Genomic DNA, 20,000 nt, shown 5'->3' on the forward strand with positions numbered 1-20,000 from the left:
CTTCAGCCGTTTCCGAGATCCTGGTCATTGTAATGGGGGCAGCTCTTTGTTTACATTTCAAAAAAACATTTTTATTTATTCCCAAAAACATCCAAAAGGTTATAAAACATCAGCAGACAACTAGCAAACAGCAGTACCTTTTGGGAAAATATTTGGAGTTGGCCTATGTTTCATTTTTTAAAAATGTAAACAAACGCTGCCCCCATTAGAATTGCTCATATCTCGGAAAGGGCTGAGCCGAAAAATGTGGCATCACCAGGTACTGACAAGTCAAGGGTAGCGTGAGCAATACAACTGCATGTTGAAATTGACCAAACTGTCCCTTTAATCCGGCCCTGTATACAGATGTGTTTGTAAATGCAACACTACTTCTGAGATGTGGAGGCTTGCTTATGAATGAACCCTGAATTAGGGTGGCAAAATCACTTCATTTAAAATCTCTCTCTCTCTCTCTCTCTCTCTCTCTCTCTCTCTCTCTCTCTCTCTCTCTCTCTCTCTCTCTCTCTCTCTCTCTCTCTCTCTCTCTCTCTCTCTCTCTCTCTCTCTCTCTCTCTCTCTCTCTCTCTCTCTCTCTCTCTCTCTCTCTCTCTCTCTCTCTCTCTCTCTCTCTCTCTCTCTCTCTCTAATGCTTAGGCTGACCTAAATTTTCCCATGTTGATTCCTTTGCAATTCCTTTGCGATCGGGGGAGATTGTGTGCCATAACTTCAAACCCCCACCAGGTGGAGCCATTTCACTTTTACAAAAAAAAACACACAAACACACTCATCTGTCAAAAGTAACGCGTGCTGAAACTATGTGACACTTTATCGGTTATATGGGTTATATGGGTCGTATATGCTCATATGGATTCATATTCAATTTGGTAATACTTCTGTGTGTGTGTGTGTGTGTGTGAGAAAGATAATCATAATGTGTGCGTTCTGACAGTGATATCCTGCTCTAGTTATTAAAAGTATACTGTGTGTGTGTGTGTGTGTGTGTGTGTGTGTGTGTGTGTGTGTGCAGGGTGCGATTTGTAAGAAAGTCAGAAGTGGGGATATGTTTCAGATTTCAAGTAATATCAATGGAGTTACATTAAACTCTGATTAAAATCATGCAGAAAAACTGACAATATGAAAACCAGAAGGGGGGACAATCCCCTCCATCCCCCCCCTACAAATCGCACCCTGTGTGTGTGTGTGTCTGTGTGTGTGTGTGTGTGTGTGTGTGTTTATCTGTGTGTGTGTGTGTGTGTGTGTGTTTATCTGTGTATCTGTTTGTGTGTGTGTGTGGTGTGTGTGTGTGTGTGTGTGTGTGTGTGTGTGTGCGTGTGCGTGTGCGTGTGCGTGTGTGTGTGTGTGTGTGTTAGTTCCTCACCCTCATGCCCAGCACCAGGAAGCCGATCTCCTCCATCAGGGGGTATTTGCTAGGGTGTGTGTGTGTGTGTGTGCCTGTCGGTGTGTGTGTTTATCTGTGTATCTGTTTGTGTGTGTGTGTGTGTGTGTGTGTGTGTGTGTGTGTGTGTGTGTGTGTGTGTGTGTGTGTGTGTGTGTGTGTGTGTGTGTGTGTGTGTGTGTGTGTGTGTGTTAGTTACTCACCCTCATGCCCAGCACCAGGAGGCCGATCTCCTCCATGAGTGGGTACTTGCTAGGGTGTGTGTGTGTGTGTGTGTGTGTGTGTGTGTGTGTGTTTATCTGTGTATCTGTGTGTGTGTGCGTGTGTGTGTGTGCGTGCGTGTGTGCGTGTGCGTGTGTGTGTGTGTGTTAACTCACCCTCATGCCCAGCACCAGGAAGCCGATCTCCTCCATCAGGGGGTATTTGCGTATCTGCTGCTGCTGCTTCTCCAGCGAGGCGAAGGGGTCGTAGCTGCGCTGGCCGATCTTCACGTCCATGATGCACGGCCGCCGGAAACGCCGCGTCACGTCCTCCAGGTGCAGGTACAGCTCTGGGTGGAGGACACGATGACACACACACACACACACACACACACACGCATTAGTGTGAACACAGAAAACACACAGACCCGCATGCATGTATGCAGACGGGTACACACACATGCGCGCACAGACACAGAGAGAGAGACAGACAGACAGACAGACAGACAGACAGACAGACCACACACACAGATGCAGCAAAAAAGCAAACAAACATGCCAAACAAGTACAGGTACACACACACACACACACACACACACACCATTAGCAAGAGAAACAAGATTATCAGATATGCAAACTCAGATCACAGAGCACACACTCAAACTAAAGGCTGAGCATGCTTTTGGCTAAATTCTCCCGAAGCCCTGGGACATGTGTTCTACAGCACATGCAAAATGCATTGGTTTGTCATCATTCCATCTGCCTTAACTATAGGCCTATAGGCTAAGCGCCTCAGTATACTCATATACATTCACATGCAAACAGAATGAAAAACACACACACACACACACACACGCCATTACTGTCATCATATGTTATAGTATGTCTACTACTGTATATGTAGTGTACGCAGCTAGAGACCCTAATTTCTTTTGGGATCAATAGAGTAAAGCGGCGTACACACACAAAGCTAGCTTTTCGCTTGCTCGCCTACTCGCCACTCTTTCATGGAGCGTTCGCTGAAAGTTCCCACTGCTTTAACTGGCAATGAACAGGCGAGAAGTACCGAACTCTGCCTTCCAATTGGTTACTCGTTTACTCGCCTCGCTCGAAGATAAAATATTTTCCGCCCACATATCGCATCGCTTTTACAGTACTCGCCTACTCGCCTGCGAGTCTCGCTGGGACACATTGACATTCTATTGAGCTCATTCGCTGAGCGAGTAACTAGCAGCGACGTGTGTGTACGGCCCTTAACTCTATTCGACTCCACTACATATCACAGCACCATAACAACAATAGAGCCCTTTTACCACTGACCAATGGCAACAAATAACCATTGTCAAAAGTCGTCCCTGAATATTCAAGTTGAAACAAATTGACTCAAAATGTTAACAAATTTAGAACAAATTTCTAACTTAGAACCATCTGCATTGACATAAAGGTAACATGTAATGGTTATAATGGGAAGCCGTGTTCTTGACACGACCTGCGTGTTGCTGTGCAGATTGTGTGTCTAAAGTCTAAAATTAGTCTTCTCTGTTGATTGTTTTTTTTAAAAGGGAATTAACAAGTAGAGGCTAACTTGTTCCGGACACAGCAGCTCAGAGTAAAACCACAAGCTCGCCTCTCCCACACGTGGTTATTTGTAGAGCACGACCACAATACAACGCTAACTTCTTGTTCACACACAATGTTCAAAACAAAAAAAAGCAAAAACAAATAGGTTCCATCTAGCAGATAGGTTCAAAGCAGAGGATACACCCACTTCACGAGAATAAAGGTCATTTCATTTGCCCGTTTAAATACTCTACTTTATTTACATGCAGTTGTATTGCTCACACTAGCAGGGCTCTAAATAAACTTTTTTCATCAAAAGCCAAAATGGCCAGTAGACATTAAACTTACTGGCCAAACATAGTCACTAATGGGTCACAGTGGCTAGTAAGTTGATCTTTTCTACCAGCCAAACTGAAATTTCACCAGCATTTGGCCTGTTGGCTGGTGTTAAAGTGATACTGTCCCATTTTTGGATATAAGCTCATATTAAACCTCCCCTTGAGTTAAATAGTTGAGTTTTACCTTTCTCCTGTACTTTCAACCGTTCTCTGAGTATGGCAGTGCAAATTTTACCTCCATGCTAGCAGTTAACATTGAGTACTATGAGACCAGCTGGCAGCTAACTGGTCTCATAGGACTTAATATCAACTGCTAGCTTGGAGTTAAAATTTGCACTGCCTTACCCAGAGAACGGTTGAAAGTATAGGAGAACGGTAAAACCCTATTATTTAACTCTGGTGGAGGTATAAAATAAGCTTATTTCTAAAAATGGGACTGTATCACAGAGCCCTGCACACTAGCCTTTATTTGTCAGTACCTGGCGACACAGCATTGTATTGTTTTCCCTAAATCCTTTCAAAGAGCTTGGCCATTCTAATGGAGATATGGTTTCTTTACGTCTTTTTTTTGTAATGTGTATTGATATTCTTCAACTATCATCCCAAGAGGACCTTTTCACTCATAGGAAACAGCATTCTTGGCCCTGCCGTGGCCAACCGGTAGGGCACTCGCCTCCCATGCGGCTAAGCCAGGTTCGATTCCCAGCCCGGCCGGGTCCCTTGCCGACCCCTCCCCGTCTCTCTCACCAATTCGCTTCCTGTCCACCTCTAAGGGGTCTTACACACCAGGGCGGTAAAGCATCGCGGAACGGCCGCGTTTTTTTTACCGGCGTCGGTGAAAATACATAGAAACATATCTGTCCTTACACACCAACCGGCGGTAGTCGAGCGTCGGAGCGGGAGCCGGCTCCACGCCGCGCTGCATTTGGAAAATAGAACTCGAGCGTATTTTTCACGCCGGCGAACGGCGGTGTCTCATTCAAATGAATGGCAAAGTAGCATGCTAGCTTTGGCTGTGGGGAGGGTTTTGAATAGGATTGCCGCGCACGCCGACGCTGTCAGTGTGAAAGGCAGAGAAAAACATGCCGGCCGAAACAAGCAGAAAGACCGCGTTCGTCCTGCGACCGTTCTATTCCGCCTTGGTATGTTTTGGCCCTAACACTGTCCTATCAAATAAAGTCAAAAAAAAAAGGACACAGCCTTCTTACCGGAGGGGGCCTCAGGTGAGGACCAGGTGCCGTAGTACGTGGGAAGGTAGCGCTGCAGCTTCAACAGGCAGGGGTCTCTGCTGTCCTCCGAGTAGACCTGGAACACAACGCAAGGGACACATGACATTAGCAACAACATATTGGTTTTAGACCTGGAACACAATGCAAGGGACATATGAGATTAGCAACAACATATTGGTTTTAGACCTGGAACACAACGCAAGGGACACGTGACATTAGCAACGACATATTGGTTTTAGACCTGGAACATAACGCAAGGGACACATGACATTAGCAACAAGATATGTGTAAAGAACCCAGTAGCCCTGGTTCTATAATTGTTTTGTTCTATTGTTTTTGTTCTATAATTCTATTGTTATGTTGGTTGCCGCTGTTGTGATTTGAGCATTCTAACAGCAGTAAGAGCCTAATGCACCCGTAAAAGGCAACCAATTCCTTACGGTGGTACCAGATCTATGTATGAAGAGAAATAAACTACATGAACTCGGACCAGCAGTTGTCGGAAGGCCATTATTTACGGGGACATTACAGTAAGGAATTGATCCACACCTGCCCGACTGGATGATCGCAACAAAGTCACAGAGGAAAGAAGCAGCGAGCACCAGATCGACGCAAGTGTAATGGTCATCGGAGAAATTCAAACAAACATCACATCGGACAAGTGTCAAGTCAACTCGCACGGAAAGGGGAAGGAGATCGCAATCCCAACACGAGATGGACACAGAAAAGGCAGCGAAAAGGCAAGAACTTAACACTTTTCTTTGCAATGAAACAATTGTCGATAGGCCTGTGCCAAAGGATGATGATGATGTAGTCTCAGTTAGACGCTCTGAACGCGAACGCATTCCTACGGAAAAAATGTTACTATACAGTAAAGAAGAGCAAAACAAAAGAGAAAAGAAACTGTGTAGTCTTTATGAACAGTGGAAAGTGTCAGCGCGTACAACCAGACAAGAACTCAAGTGTGAGATAACAGGAAAACGTAATGGAGCTCTCGTAGACGAACTAGCAAAAGGAAAAGCTGATGTTCTGAAAATGTTTGATGAATTAAGATCGCATTATGCGCCTGATCCAGAGATAAGACGAAAAGTTGATGCATGTGTAGCAGTAACTGGTGACCTCACACAAATGCTTAATGACAGACTGGTTTTTGAGTACGATGCAGAATGTGTAGGACAACGCGTGCGTGAATTACGCGAACCAGAATATGCCAGGTCAGTGTATGGATCCGTTTCAGAAATCAGCTGTCTTTCAAAACATTCCAGTGTCGCCGAAAAACGAGCGGAAGCAGCGGCAGATCTAGCAGCAAAAGAAGCTGAATACGAGAGTTTAATAGAGAAAGAACAGCAGGAGAAGAAAATGAGAGAGGTAGAAGAGGAGTGTAGAAAAGAGGCAGCAAAAATGGAACAATGGAAAGCAATGAATGACTTAAAGGTCGCTCGAGCGAGATTCGAAGTGTATGACAGAGAAGTAAGAGAGGAGTATGACGCACAGATCTTCCAGCCCTCTCGTGAACACCAACCACTTAACCAAAGTACTCCTCGCGCCCTGACGCAATCTAACCATGACATTCCATCTTCAAACACCCAAACGCCTTCACTCGATGTCTCCTGTTTAGCAAAAGCAATTCAAGATAGCATAGCCACACAGAGACTTCCAGTACCAACACCTACTGTGTTCAGTGGCGACCCAATTCACTACATTGAATGGAAAGCTTCGTTTCAGTCACTCATAGATAAAAAGAACATCTCCCCTGCAGATAAACTGTATTACTTGAAGAAATATGTCAGCGGCGCAGCCCAAAAATGTATCGAAGGGACATTCTTTAGAAGTGATGATGATGCTTACAGAGATGCCTGGAAAAAGGCTTAATCAAAGATATGGGCAGCCCTTTGCCATACAAAGAGCTTTCAGAGATAAGCTATCCAACTGGCCAAAAATATCATCTAAAGACGCTGAAGGGCTAAGATCATTCTCTGACTTTTTAAACGCATGTCTACAAGCAATTCCACATGTAAAAGGCTTGGATATTCTAAATGACTGCGAAGAGAACCAAAAGCTGATTCTTAAAGTGCCCGATTGGCTGGCAGCTCGCTGGAACCGTCAAGTTACAAAAACCCTTGTAGAAGGAGGAACATTTCCCACCTTCAGAGAATTCGCCGACTTTGTGTCTCTGGAGGCAGAAATAGCATGCAACCCTGTAACTTCTCTTCACGCTCTTCATTCATCTCACGACAAGAGAGAGGCGAAGGAATTCAAAGGGAACAAAGTTAATGTCTTTACTACCCAAGCAGCTGCAAATGAAAATGATATAGGCCTAACAACAAAGGAAAAAGTCAAAAGCCCATGCATGTTTTGCCAAGACAACTACCATCAGCTCCCCAAATGCCCAGAATTCTTAAATCAAACGTTACAATATAGGCAGACCTATGTCAAAGACAACAGACTGTGTTACAGCTGTCTAAAAGCTGGTCATGGAACAAAGAACTGCAGATATCGTCACAAGTGCACCCTGTGCAAAGGACAACATCCCACCTGCCTTCACAACAGCAACAGAACAGATGAACATAGAGTGAGGCAAGTCAACTCAGTGCAATTCAATGAGGTGGAATCAACATCTGTCACTTCTCTTAACGTCACCAGCCAAGGTCAGTCAGTTAATACTTCTATGATAGTACCAGTGTGGGTCTCAAATGAAAAAAATCCATCAAATGAGAAACTTGTATATGCCTTACTAGACACTCAAAGTGACTCCACTTTCATTGACCAAGAAGTATGCAAAGAGCTACAGCTTACCACTTACCCAGTAAAACTGAAACTTACTACCATGATAGGAGAGAATATGATTCTGAATAGTGAAAGAGCATCCGGCTTGCGAGTGAGAGCCTTCAATTCCACTGTGCACATTGATCTACCACCCGCCTACACCAAAAACTGTATTCCTGTCAACAGAGAGCATATTCCAACTCATGAAACAGCCAGCAGATGGAGCCATCTCACCACAATAGCAGATCAGATACCGCCATTGCTTAATTGTGAGGTAGGACTACTGGTAGGCTACAATTGTCCAAGGACACTCGTACCCAGACAAGTCATTACAGGAAAGGATGAAGAACCCTTTGCCATACGCACAGACCTAGGATGGGCTATTGTTGGATGTTCATTTTCAAACTCTGATCCATTGTCAACCAGTCATTGCCACAGGGTGACTGTGAATGAGCTACCAGCCATAACTCCCTTTGATGCTCTTAAAATTCTAGAGACTGATTTCAGAGACACGCAAGACAATGACAAAACAGTTTCTCAAGAAGATTTAATGTTTCTCGACAAACTAAAAAACAACATAAAGAAAAATTCCCAAGGACATTATGAAATGCCCCTCCCATTCAAGGAAAGACCATGCTTACCTGACAACAAGCAGCTTGCCATTGTGAGGCTCAATCACCTGAAAAGAAAGTTAAATGCAAATGAAAGTTACAAAAGGGACTATGTAAAATACATGGCTGACATAATTGAAAGAGGTGATGTAGAAAAGGCATATTCCGAAGGCACAGATGGAGAGAAGTGGTTTATACCTCACCATGGTGTCTATCATCCCAAAAAACCTGACAAGCTTAGAGTAGTCTTCGATTGCTCAGCAAAGTACAAGGGAAGCAGTCTCAATCAACACCTTCTGTCAGGTCCGGACATGACTAATAGTCTGACAGGTGTGCTCATCCGTTTTCGACAGCACCACATTGCCCTGATGTGTGATGTGGAAAAAATGTTCCATCAATTCCATGTATCTGAGAAGGATCGAGACTATCTACGCTTCCTATGGTGGGAGAATGGAGACACCACTTCAGCTGTCCAAGAGTTTAGAATGAAAGTTCATCTCTTTGGAGCCGTCTCTTCACCAGGGTGTGCAAATTATGGTTTAAAGCAACTGGCCAAAGAACACAGAGACTCACATCCACTGGGATCACACTTCGTTGCCAGAGAATTCTACGTGGACGATGGGGTGACCAGTGTGGACAGTGAAGACAAGGCCATCTGTCTAGCAAAAGAGGCTCGTGAGCTGTGTGCAAAGGGAGGTCTGCGCTTACACAAATTTGTGTCAAACAACCACGCTGTTCTGCAAAGCATCCCGGCAACTGAACTTGCCACAGACATCAAAGCCAAGAGTCTCACATTCAATGATGGAGCATTAGAGAGAGCTCTAGGAATAAACTGGAACGTCGACAATGATTGCTTCACTTTCAAAGTTACACCAAAGAATCAACCAGCAACAAGACGGGGTGTCCTCTCATCTCTTGCCTCTGTGTACGACCCACTGGGTTTCATTGCACCTTATCTCCTCAATGGAAAAAGAGTTCTTCAAGAAATGTGCCATGAAGGAACAAAGTGGGATGAGCCAATTCCAGAAAGTTTAAAGCCACGGTGGGAGAGATGGCGAGATGACCTCGTTAAACTGGAGAAAATCCACATAACCCGTTGCTATCAGCCGGCAGGCTTTGGAAAGGTCACCAAAACACAGCTACATCACTTCTCAGACGCCAGCACTGCAGGCTATGGACAATGCACTTACCTGAGACTGATCAATGAAAAGGGAGATGTCCACTGTTGTCTTCTCCTGGGAAAAGCACGTGTCTCACCACTGAAAGTTGCAACTATACCCAGATTGGAGCTCACCGCAGCCGTTGTGTCAGTCACAGTAAGCAACATGCTCAAAGAAGAATTAGGCTATTCAGAAGTGGAGGAGTTTTACTGGACCGATTCAAAGGTCGTCCTAGGCTACATTAACAATGATGCCCGTCGCTTCCACACCTTTGTTGCAAACAGAGTTCAGAAAATCCGTCATGCCTCAGACCCCAAACAGTGGTTTTATGTACCAACTGACAGAAATCCAGCAGACTATGCTTCCAGAGGAACAACCGTAGACGAGTTACTGGCATCAGACTGGTTCACTGGACCAAGCTTCTTATGGGAAAAAGACATAGAAATGCCATCTGAAGAGCCCTCAGAGCTACCGGTCGGTGATCCTGAAGTCAGAAAGGCTCAAGTGTTTCCAGACAGAAACAGCTGAGCAAGTAAATCTCATCGACAGACTAACCAAATTTTCCTCGTGGTCTAGTGCCGTACGAGCAATTGCTCGCCTCATGCGACGCGCAAGAAAGAACAAAGCATCCACCCTTTCAACAGTCTGTGAAAGACAAAGCGCAGAACAATTCATAATCAAGCAACTGCAGGCACAAGCATACAAGGAAGAGATAAAACTACTGAGCAATGGACAACACCTTCCAAAGACCAGCAAATTGTATGATCTCGATGTGTTCCTGGACGCAGACAAAGTGCTCAAGGTGGGAGGGAGACTCAGCCGGTCTTCTCTTCCTACTCCATTCAAACATCCCACAGTCATACCACAGGGACAACACATAGCAAAGCTCATCATTGCTCTTTGTCATGAAAAAGTGAAACATCAAGGGAAAAAACTTCACTATCAACGAAATAAGGTATAATGGATATTGGATCTGTGGTTTGAGCAGAGCAGTTGCAACTTACATCCGACACTGTGTTACATGCCGGCGTCTAAGAAGGCCCATCGAAGGTCAAAGAATGAGCGACCTTCCAGTGGAACGCACAGAACCCTCACACCACCATTCACCTACTGCGGCATGGACTGCTTTGGCCCCTTCTGGACTAAACAAGGAAGAAAAGAACAGAAGAGGTACGGCCTACTATTCACCTGTTTCTGCTCCAGAGCAATTCACATTGAGATGCTGGAAGATTTGTCTACAGATACCTTCATAAATGGACTCAGATGTTTCATTGCCTTAAGAGGTGCTGTGAGACAGATCAAATGTGATCAAGGCACTAACTTTATGGGTGCAAAAAATGAACTGAATGCTGCTCTGAAAGAACTGGACATGGAGAGACTCAACACATTTCTTACAGAGAAACAGTGTGAGTTTGTGATGAATGCACCACATGCCAGCCATGCAGGGGGTGTATGGGAACGTCAAATAAGAACAGTACGAAGTGTCCTTGACGCCACTCTTCTGCTGTCTCCTGGTAGACTGAATGATGCATCTCTGCGAACTTTCTTCTACGAAACAATGGCCATAGTTAACAGTCGCCCACTCACTGTTGACACGCTTAACACTCCAAATAGCTTAGAGCCCCTCACTCCGAATCATCTTGTAACCATGAAATCTACAGCTGCCTTACCCCCTCCTGGCACCTTTGACAGGACAGACCTGTATGGAACAAAAAGATGGCGTCAGGTGCAGTACCTAACCGAACAGTTCTGGAGTAGGTGGAAAAGAGAGTACCTTAACAGTGTCAGAAACAGACAATGCTGGCGCAACACCAAGAGAAACCTTCAAGTTGGAGACATAGTCATGGATTGCGAGGACTCCCTACCCAGGAGTCAGTGGAGACTTGGGAGAGTCTCTGAAATAACCAAAGGCCAAGATGGACTCGTGAGACGAGCCAAGATATTCCTAAAAGACAAACACCTGAACGATAAGAGAGAGACCACAAAACTTTCTCTTGTGGAGCGTCCTGTGCAAAAGTTGGTGTTGTTGTTGGAAGCTGAAAACACTGACAACTCACACTGAAAAGCATACACCTAACATTACACAGCACAAAGACTCCAGGAAACTGTTACCTACCACACACACACAAGAGAAAGCAAGTCCAGAACTGTACTGGACTTGCGAATCGACAAGGGTGAGGCGGATCGCTGCCCTTTAAAACACACACACCGACATGAAAGAAGAACACAAACTACACACACAAGAGAAAGCAAGTTCAGAACTGTACTGGACTTGCGAATCGACAAGGGTGAGGCGGATCGCTGCCCTTACAAACATATACACTGATATGAAAGAAGAACTCACTTTGAAGACTTTGATCATTGCTTATGTATATATATGTTAAAAAAAAAAAAAAAACACGAAGCCAGCAAAAAAAAGAGAAAGGCTTCCAAAAAAAAAATAAAAACAGTGAAGCCAGCAAAAGAAAGAAAGGCTACCAAAAAAAAAAAAAAAAAATTGTTACTGTTATATCTTTGTATTTTTGTCATTGAAATTATGTTTTAAAGTTTGTCTCTCACCCTTTAAAACGTATAATTTGGTGGGAGTGTAAAGAACCCAGTAGCCCTGGTTCTATAATTGTTTTGTTCTATTGTTTTTGTTCTATAATTCTATTGTTATGTTGGTTGCCGCTGTTGTGATTTGAGCATTCTAACAGCAGTAAGGGCCTAATGCACCCGTAAAAATGCTACCAATTCCTTACGGTGGTACCAGATCTATGTATGAAGAGAAATAAACTACATGAACTCGGACCAGCAGTTGTCGGAAGGCCATTATTTACGGGGACATTACATATTGGCTCTCTCTCTCTCTCTCTCTCTCTCTCTCTCTCTCTCTCTCTCTCTCTCTCTCTCTCTCTCTCTCTCTCTCTCTCTCTCTCTCTCTCTCTCTCTCTCTCTTCTCTCTCTCTCTCTCTCTCTCTCTCTCTCTCTCTCTCTTCTCTCTCTCTCTCTCTCTCTCTCTCTCTCTCTCTCTCTCTCTCTCTCTCTCTCTCTCATTGCTTTTGTCGTAGTGTGCTGTACTCCACTCAGGGCTAAATTAAACATCTCCGTATTGAGGTGGGGGGGGGGGGGGGTATGGGGGGGCTGTAGCAGCGCTGGAAACACCCTTTCATCTCCTAATGAATGTGCCGGAGGGCTGAACTGTCTGTACGTGCGTGCGTGCCTGTGTGTGTGTGCATGAGGGTGTGTGTGTGTGCGTGTGTGCGTGTGCCAGGGGGCAGGGGGTATTGGTTTTAGACCTGGAACACAACGCAAGGGACACATGACATTAGCAACAACATATTGGTTTTAGACCTGGAACACAACGCAAGGGACACACGACATTAGCAACAAGATGAATGACTAGCGGGTGTATTGGTTTTAGACCTGGAACATAACGCAAAGGACACATGACATTAGCAACAAGATGAATGACCGGCAGGGGGTATTGGTTTTAGACCTGGAACATAACGCAAGGGACACATGACATTAGCAACAAGATGAATGACTAGCGGGGGGTATTGGTTTTAGACCTGGAACATAACGCAAGGGACACATGACATTAGCAACAGCATGAATGACCGGCAGGGGCATTGGTTTTAAAAATATGTGTAAGGGGTGCCATGAATCAGTGGGCTAAAGCGCCATACCATTACTCTGGGGACCTGAGTTAGAGTCCAACCCGAGATCATTTCCTGATACTCCCCTCACTTTTCCTTTTACTCCCTCTCTCACCGTCCCATCAATAGCGCAATGAAAATATTCTTAAAAATATAGTTAACATTATATGTCAGCAAACCACAGGAGCAGAAAACAGCAAAAAGTGCATATGTATCTACCGTAATACCGTACCGTTATTGATCATAAAAAAGGATTTTTTTTACTTCATGCATTTCAGAAAGATGTACATGTTGAACAAGGCGGTACAGCCTTACACATATGGTGTAATCTACATCCTCATAAACATCTCCTCTTCTTCCATGTGCATTAAAAAGTAGTAGCAATGGTTCCAAAGGTGGAAAAAATAATAGCTATGTTTGGATGTAATGAGAAGTGCTCAAGAACAAATCGATATGCTATGCATGTCATTAGTCTTCATAAAACAGTGTAATAAGGCAGACATAACCATTTTAAAAGGTGTGTAAAGGGCTTTCATCCTTAACAACCCTATCATCAGCAAACAGCTTGACCAAGTCTTACATAAGTATACTGTATTGCACCAACTAAAACACAGGTCCCGAAAATGTTACGCATGAATTTTCATTTGCAAACAAGCAGACACCAACGACACAAAGACCTGGAAATGCATATTGCATCATTGACTGAAACATCATACTCTCTTGTGGTAAACCGACACTAAGTGATGAAAAGGCAACAAGGTCTGAAGTAGAGACCACATGTTACTTCTCTACAGGGCTGCATTTCTGGAAACCGTAGTTGCTAACTATTGTTGTAGGTACTTTGTTGATTGCAATGCAATGTCCCATTGGCAACTACTGAAGTTGCTAACTGCTAATAATTACGCTTTCCAGAAATGCACCCCAGCTGCTAAAAAAAAGGGGGAAGCTGAGCTTATCGGGCTGTAGTGAGTGTCTTGTTGCTTAAGGAACTTCACACACAACGTTTGCCAAGAGTCAAGACTGTGCTTGTAGTAAAGTGGCCTGCAGCAAAAGGCGTTTGTCTAAATTAAATGTCTGGGTGGGTGCAACACCTTTAAGTCTTGTTTGATAAAGAGTGCGTGGCATGCCTGGAACATCACCAAACATAATTAAAAAGATGTTTGGAGGCATAATATTGGTTTTGCGGGTCCTTCTTTTTTAATTTATCAGTGTGTTTGTTTACAACTGAGAAGCACCAGAAGGAGGAGAGAGAAAGAGAGAGAGAGAGAGAGAGAGAGAGAGAGAGAGAGAGAGAGAGAGAGAGAGAGAGAGAATTAGAGAGAGAGAGAGAGGGAGAGAGGGAGAAGAAGAGAGAGAAAGAGAAGAAGAGAGAGGGAAAGAGAGAAAGAGAGAGAGAGAGAGAGAGAGTTAGAAGGAGAGAGCGAAAGAGAGCGAGAGAGAGAGAGAGAGAGAGTTAGAAGGAGAGAGCGAAAGAGAGCGAGAGAGAGATAGAAAGAGAGACAGAGAGAGAGAGAGAGAGTTAGAAGGAGAGAGCGAAAGAGAGCGAGATAGAGATAGAAAGAGAGACAGAGAGAGAGAGAGAGAGAGAGAGAGAGAGAGAAAGAGAGAGAGAGATAGAAAGAGAGCGAGAGAGCACGCAAGAGAAAGAGAGTCATCTATCCATCCAGACGAGTCGGATGCATGACACACCAGGAGGAAATCATCCCCCCACTCAGAAACCCATCAAACCTGCCTCCTCTGAGCTCTTACCACCCCAGGGGGAGAAAATGTGGGTAGCACATGCCCACGAATGGAGTCTCGCAACGCAAGCCGGTGTGTGGGCATGGCATGCAGGGCCGCTGACAGCTTTTGCTGGGCCGAGGACAAAATCATCTGAAAGGGCCCCCTACCCAATACATAAAATGTAATGGGGACCCAATTCTGGGGCCCCTATCTCCCTGGGCCCGGGACACCATACCCATTTGTCCCCCCTGTCGGCGGGCCTGATGGCATGAAACGGTTGGGTGCTGTGGCGGTCCGAACACAAAGGGGGAGCTAGCGGGACGTAGCGAAGCTGCTAATTAAACGCCACCTCAGGTGGGTGACAAAAGAAAAGCCTCAGTGTGTGAGCACAGCAAGCAAGCATACACACACACGCGCGCACGCGCGCACACAGACACGCACGCACGCACACGCACACGCACACGCACACGCACACGCACACACACACACACACAGGCTGGCATCAGCAAAAGCACAAAGAGGAGAGTGGATATAGGAATGGTCAAGGTGGCAAACAAACAACAAAGCACCACCATTTGCTACAACAAAAATAACAAGGAAATGTTGTGATTCCATCTGATGATGATCTGCCTCTTTTTAGTAGTAAAATGCTTACGAAATGCTTTGTACACCTGTCCAACAGGTGCATTTCATTTCATTTTTCATTGCAATAATAAAAAAACACATTGGCAACAATTCATTGCCAAAAGCTTGCTCCTGGCTGTCAATTGTTGACAAGAGGCTTCGCCATGTCAACCCTTTCTTTAGCTGGTGTTACATACAATAATCCACATTAAAACAATTCCACACCATGTCTGGAAACTAATTTCACACATCCCCAGTTGAATAGTCAAGTTTTAACTTTCTTCAGTTCTTGCAGCGGTTCTCTTAGTCTGGTGACGTTGGTGCTTCTAGTTCCTAGCTAGCAGCTAGCTGACCCCATACGATTCAATTACACGTGCTAGCTTGGGGGTAGAATTAGCTTTGCCAGACTCAGAGAGTGCGTTGCAATATGCGACCTTGCCTCCTCCACTTGCTTCTCTCCTCGTACCAGGAAGTAATATGTCATGATGACATCACTGACACCAGCATTATATTTCAATATCTTGCAAAAGCTCAATTGTAGAGTCTTTTTCTCATTTGCAATTGGGATGGTGAATGAAAAACAGTCCCTAAAAAGTTGTTGTGGCTAGGCTGACAGCTGGGAAACTTTATCGTTTCCTCCACGAAGGAGGGGCCAGGAGGCCGGACGAGGAGACAAGCGCAAGTGGAGAAGGCAAGGTCGCATATTGCAACGCACTCAGAGAGTGGCTGGAGGTAAAGGATGAAAGCTAATAACCCAATCAATTAACTCAAGGGAATGTAGAAAATGAGCTTATTTTCAGAAGTGATGCGGTATCACCAACTCTTTGTCCAGAGACCCTATTATAAGGCTGCTGTGCCCAAAATAGCATCAACTAAGTCTAAATCTGTTACTTAAAGTTAAACCTTTGCTAGTAATGCTGCAGTTGTCGAAGAGGTTATGATGCAGTTGAGTTTTTAAACAAAGAGTGAATAGGCCTGTTGATGACCCCATCAGTACTAAGAGGCTACATTATGTCCGAGTTGTTTCTAATTTGAGGTTGTTCAGTAGTTTCATAGCAAACAAAGCCTTTCATAACTGACCGAGGTCAGAGAACTTGCACCTACTTCTTAATTTGAGGTCATAATTGCTCCGGCCCTGTGTGCAAGCCTGAGCACTTTAAAGCGTGCAACACGAGCGTGGACGATGAGTGGGATGAGGAGGAGAGAGGCAATGAGCACATGGATGTAGGAGTGTGCAGCGGGAATGTGCCGCGTCCTCCAGTGTGGACCTACAAAAGACAAAACTAATTCTCACTCCCTTAGGCTTATATACTGTATGCGTGTATACAGGGCCGCTGACAGCTTTGGCCGGGCCCAGGACAAAGTCATCTGAAAGCCCCCCCCCCCCAATACATACAATGTAATGAGGACCCAATACTGGGCCCCCTCTCTCCCTGGGCCCCAGGAGAACCTTTGTCCCTCCCCCCTGTCTGCATCCCTGCGTGTATATAAGTGTATTTTTGGTGCCACACACCACGTGTGACTGTATGCGCTCGCTTGCATGTGTGGGTGGGCGCGTATTGGGAATGCGAATGTGTGCCTAGTGTGGGTGTGTGTGAGTGTGAAAACATAACTGAGTGCGACATACATTTTTACACCCCACAGCCTTCTTGCATTAAATAGATTAAATTTGGGCATATTTAATTGGACTTGGCGGAAGGAGAAAGAAAATTCTGGTGGTGTGTGCTTTTTCACAACTGCCACAGTCCTAGGCCTAAAAGACACATGCGAATACAGTCAGAGTAAATGGTACAAACGACAGACCAAAAACGGCAACAGACCACAGACCAAAAACGACAACAGACCACAGACCAGAAAGACAAGTGACCTGTGGACAGGCGTTCCCACACACTGTGTGAGTTATGGTGTATAACAAAAGAGGGAACATGTGCAAAATTGACCTGCATGTCCTCTGCATGATCCAGATAAAAACAAGCACTGCAGTTCTGCACTCTACAATACTGGGGTGTTTTTTTCTTGAGAGTGTAGTTGTTAGCCAGTTAGCAACTTGGGTATTTGCCAATGGGAAATTGCATTGCAAATAAAGTAGCTAACATAGTTGGCAACTACGGTTTCGAGAAATGCACCCCCTGAACAGTGGCCATGTTTACACGAGACATTTAATTCAGAACGAACTCACTTTAATTCTGAATTAAGATGAATTCCACTTTGAATATCTCATGTAAACACGTCACAATTCGGAATTAAATGAAAGATCAAAGTAAACTCGATGGAACTATTTAATTCTGAATTATTAATTCGTAAATGAAAAACGTCCTGTAAGTTAAATATAGCTAGTGTGACATAGAAAGTGTCATTCACAACACCATTAGCCCTTTTCATGGTGACTTCACACAAGTTAAGTTTTGAAGAGAAGCAGCAATAAAGGACTAATGGTTTGAGCTTTTTAAACAGAATAAAGAGGCCACTCGCCGTCACCAACATCCCAGACAGTTTAACCCGCTTCCAAGGCATTGAAATGTTCAGTATTCTAGGATATCTGACATCATGTCAAAAACACCCTTTCTGGAATTTGTACAGCCTTGTGGGGTGGTCATTTGTGAAGTGAAGTGAAAGTCCAACTGGGAAACTACAAACTCCCATTACCATTGTGGCACAGCACTCCACAGCACACAAGTGTTCACTTCACACAAGGAAATTGCATTTATGCCTCACTCGTGCAAAGGGGCAGCCCCCAATGCCGCCCGAAAGGGAGCAGTGCAGTGGGACGGTATCATGCTCAGGTCATACCTCAGTCATGGAGGAGGATGGAGGAGAGCTCTGGTTAATTACTCCCCCACCAGCCTGGCGGGTCGGGAGTCGAATCGGCAACCTGTCTGACGCCCAAACCGCTTACCCAGGACTGCCCTATTTGCCTGAGTATGCTAACTCAGAGCCACCAGTAGTGGTGGTCAATCTTCAAAAAAAAGAAGAAGCCCAATTATTTGTTTTATAATGACACTAAGAAGGACGCGACATGACCCTTGTATTAGAACATCACCACTTCTTTTGGGTTAGTAAGTAAAAAAACACTGACATCGTTATAAGTCAGTGAAATAAACAGTATGTGTATGGCATAGTACATACAACCGGGGTGCAACCTACATTTATAGCCAAACTTTTAAATAAAACACGAACAGAAATAAAACGAAAGTCACTAAATGCCACCTACGTACAATATCGCCTGAGGAACTGTATATAGGAAGCGCATGTCTGCATGAAGCTTCTGTTAAGACGCAAAACAATACACAGACAAGCTTCTGGCTTACGTCTCCTTGTACGACTTTCCTCCCCTGCCCAACTGACCTGTGAAATGGGAGAGTGAAGAGGAGAGAGTGGGGTTGCTGGACTTTTACGCTGAGAAATGGCCATAACAAACCAGACATCACCTCCCCGACACGACCATCAGCTCTCGCTCTCTCTCTCTCTCTCTCTCTCTCTCTCTCTCTCTCACTGCTGAGGAACCCTACAGAGACCCTCCATTCATCCCTGCCTCCCTCCCTCCCTCCCTCCGCCAACGGATGCTCGAGGCAGCGTTTCGTTCCCGCTGGGCCCCCTTTTTCAAGAGCTGCTCGTCGAGTTTGAATAAGAGGCGCCGCACGGACCTCGGGGCAACATCACTCACGTTTTATATTAAGGGTGTTTAAAGATGGCCGCCAGGCCTCCACGGGGGCTCGTCTCTCTGGACGAGCGCGAGCTAAACCCAATGGAGGAAGTGCAAACTAAGCGCTGCTGCCTGCAGTGTCCCTCTTTTCCATTCACTCCATTACATTACACTTAGCTGACACGTTTATCTCAACCTTTTTTGAACAAACGCCCCACAAACATCATCATAAGCCTCCCAACGCCCCCCGTAGCCTCGTCATATGCTCCTTTAGTATATAAAAAAATATATAGAGTCTATATTATAGACTAATGTATAAGCCTGTCACGATATACGATAAGTCAATAAATCGGACGATAACTTTTTACAAGAACGATCACTTTTCTGGCCCCGATAAGTAACGATAAGTTATTTGCGTGATGTTTTGTTTTCCCTCTCTCCCTTTCTCTACCGTAGCCGTAAGACTACTGATGGCGCGTTATAGGCCAACGCAGCGCAATGACGCTTAAATGTTGGTGTAATTTAAGTGCAGTGCAGTTCTGGTTGGAAAAAAGTGCATTGATCTGGCTACTTGCGTCTTTGAAATAGAACGCTGGTGTTCCCGCGCGTCGCTTATAAGCCTCGACAAAGAATCAGCGCTAGAGACTAGGAGCGCAATATTCTTCCAGTCTCAGTCAGCGCATCTGCAACGTTCCTCAGAGAGGGGAATGAACAGCTCCAACACGGAGGCAAATGTTCATTTTGAAACATGCGCAGCAACCCAATATCCACGACGAAGACGTGTTTGTGCAAACATGAAATAGTGGTGCCGTCGCGACAAACTTGCTCTGAGGCTGTTATTTTAAACCTCGCCGAGTTTCCACTATTATTTCAATGCACCTCCTACCCCGACGTTCGTTGTCTGTTCTTTTTGTGATGTTCGCTATATTTCTTGTTTATTTAGACCTAACAATATGAGTAGGCAGTCCGCAAGCAAATCATGAAGATAAGATTTGTGGATTTAAATCTGTCACACCAGGAGAATGTGAACGGTTGAGCGCGCTACAGGGGAAACAGAGGCATGGCGACTCATAACTCATAAGAATCAATGTATGGGCGTTCATAAAGGACTTTAAAGTGCGCATAATTGCAACT

At 44.9% G+C, this 20,000-nt stretch overlaps 1 protein-coding gene across 1 annotated transcript in view; it reads right to left on the reverse strand.

The window, feature by feature from the left end:
* Positions 1-1,711: 1,711 nt before the first annotated feature.
* Positions 1,712-20,000, reverse strand: part of LOC134466879 (inositol polyphosphate multikinase-like) — a 28,003-nt gene continuing 9,714 nt past the window's right edge. The window contains exons 3-4 of the mRNA XM_063220781.1: positions 4,682-4,778; positions 1,712-1,925 (exon numbers count right to left, since the gene is read on the reverse strand). Of these exons, the coding sequence (XP_063076851.1) occupies positions 1,744-1,925; positions 4,682-4,778 (279 nt within the window). The 3' untranslated portion in view covers positions 1,712-1,743. The remainder of the gene's footprint in view (positions 1,926-4,681; positions 4,779-20,000) is intronic.

The sequence above is a fragment of the Engraulis encrasicolus genome, chromosome 17, assembly GCF_034702125.1.
Source record: "Engraulis encrasicolus isolate BLACKSEA-1 chromosome 17, IST_EnEncr_1.0, whole genome shotgun sequence".
NCBI classification, from domain to species: Eukaryota; Metazoa; Chordata; class Actinopteri; order Clupeiformes; family Engraulidae; genus Engraulis; species Engraulis encrasicolus.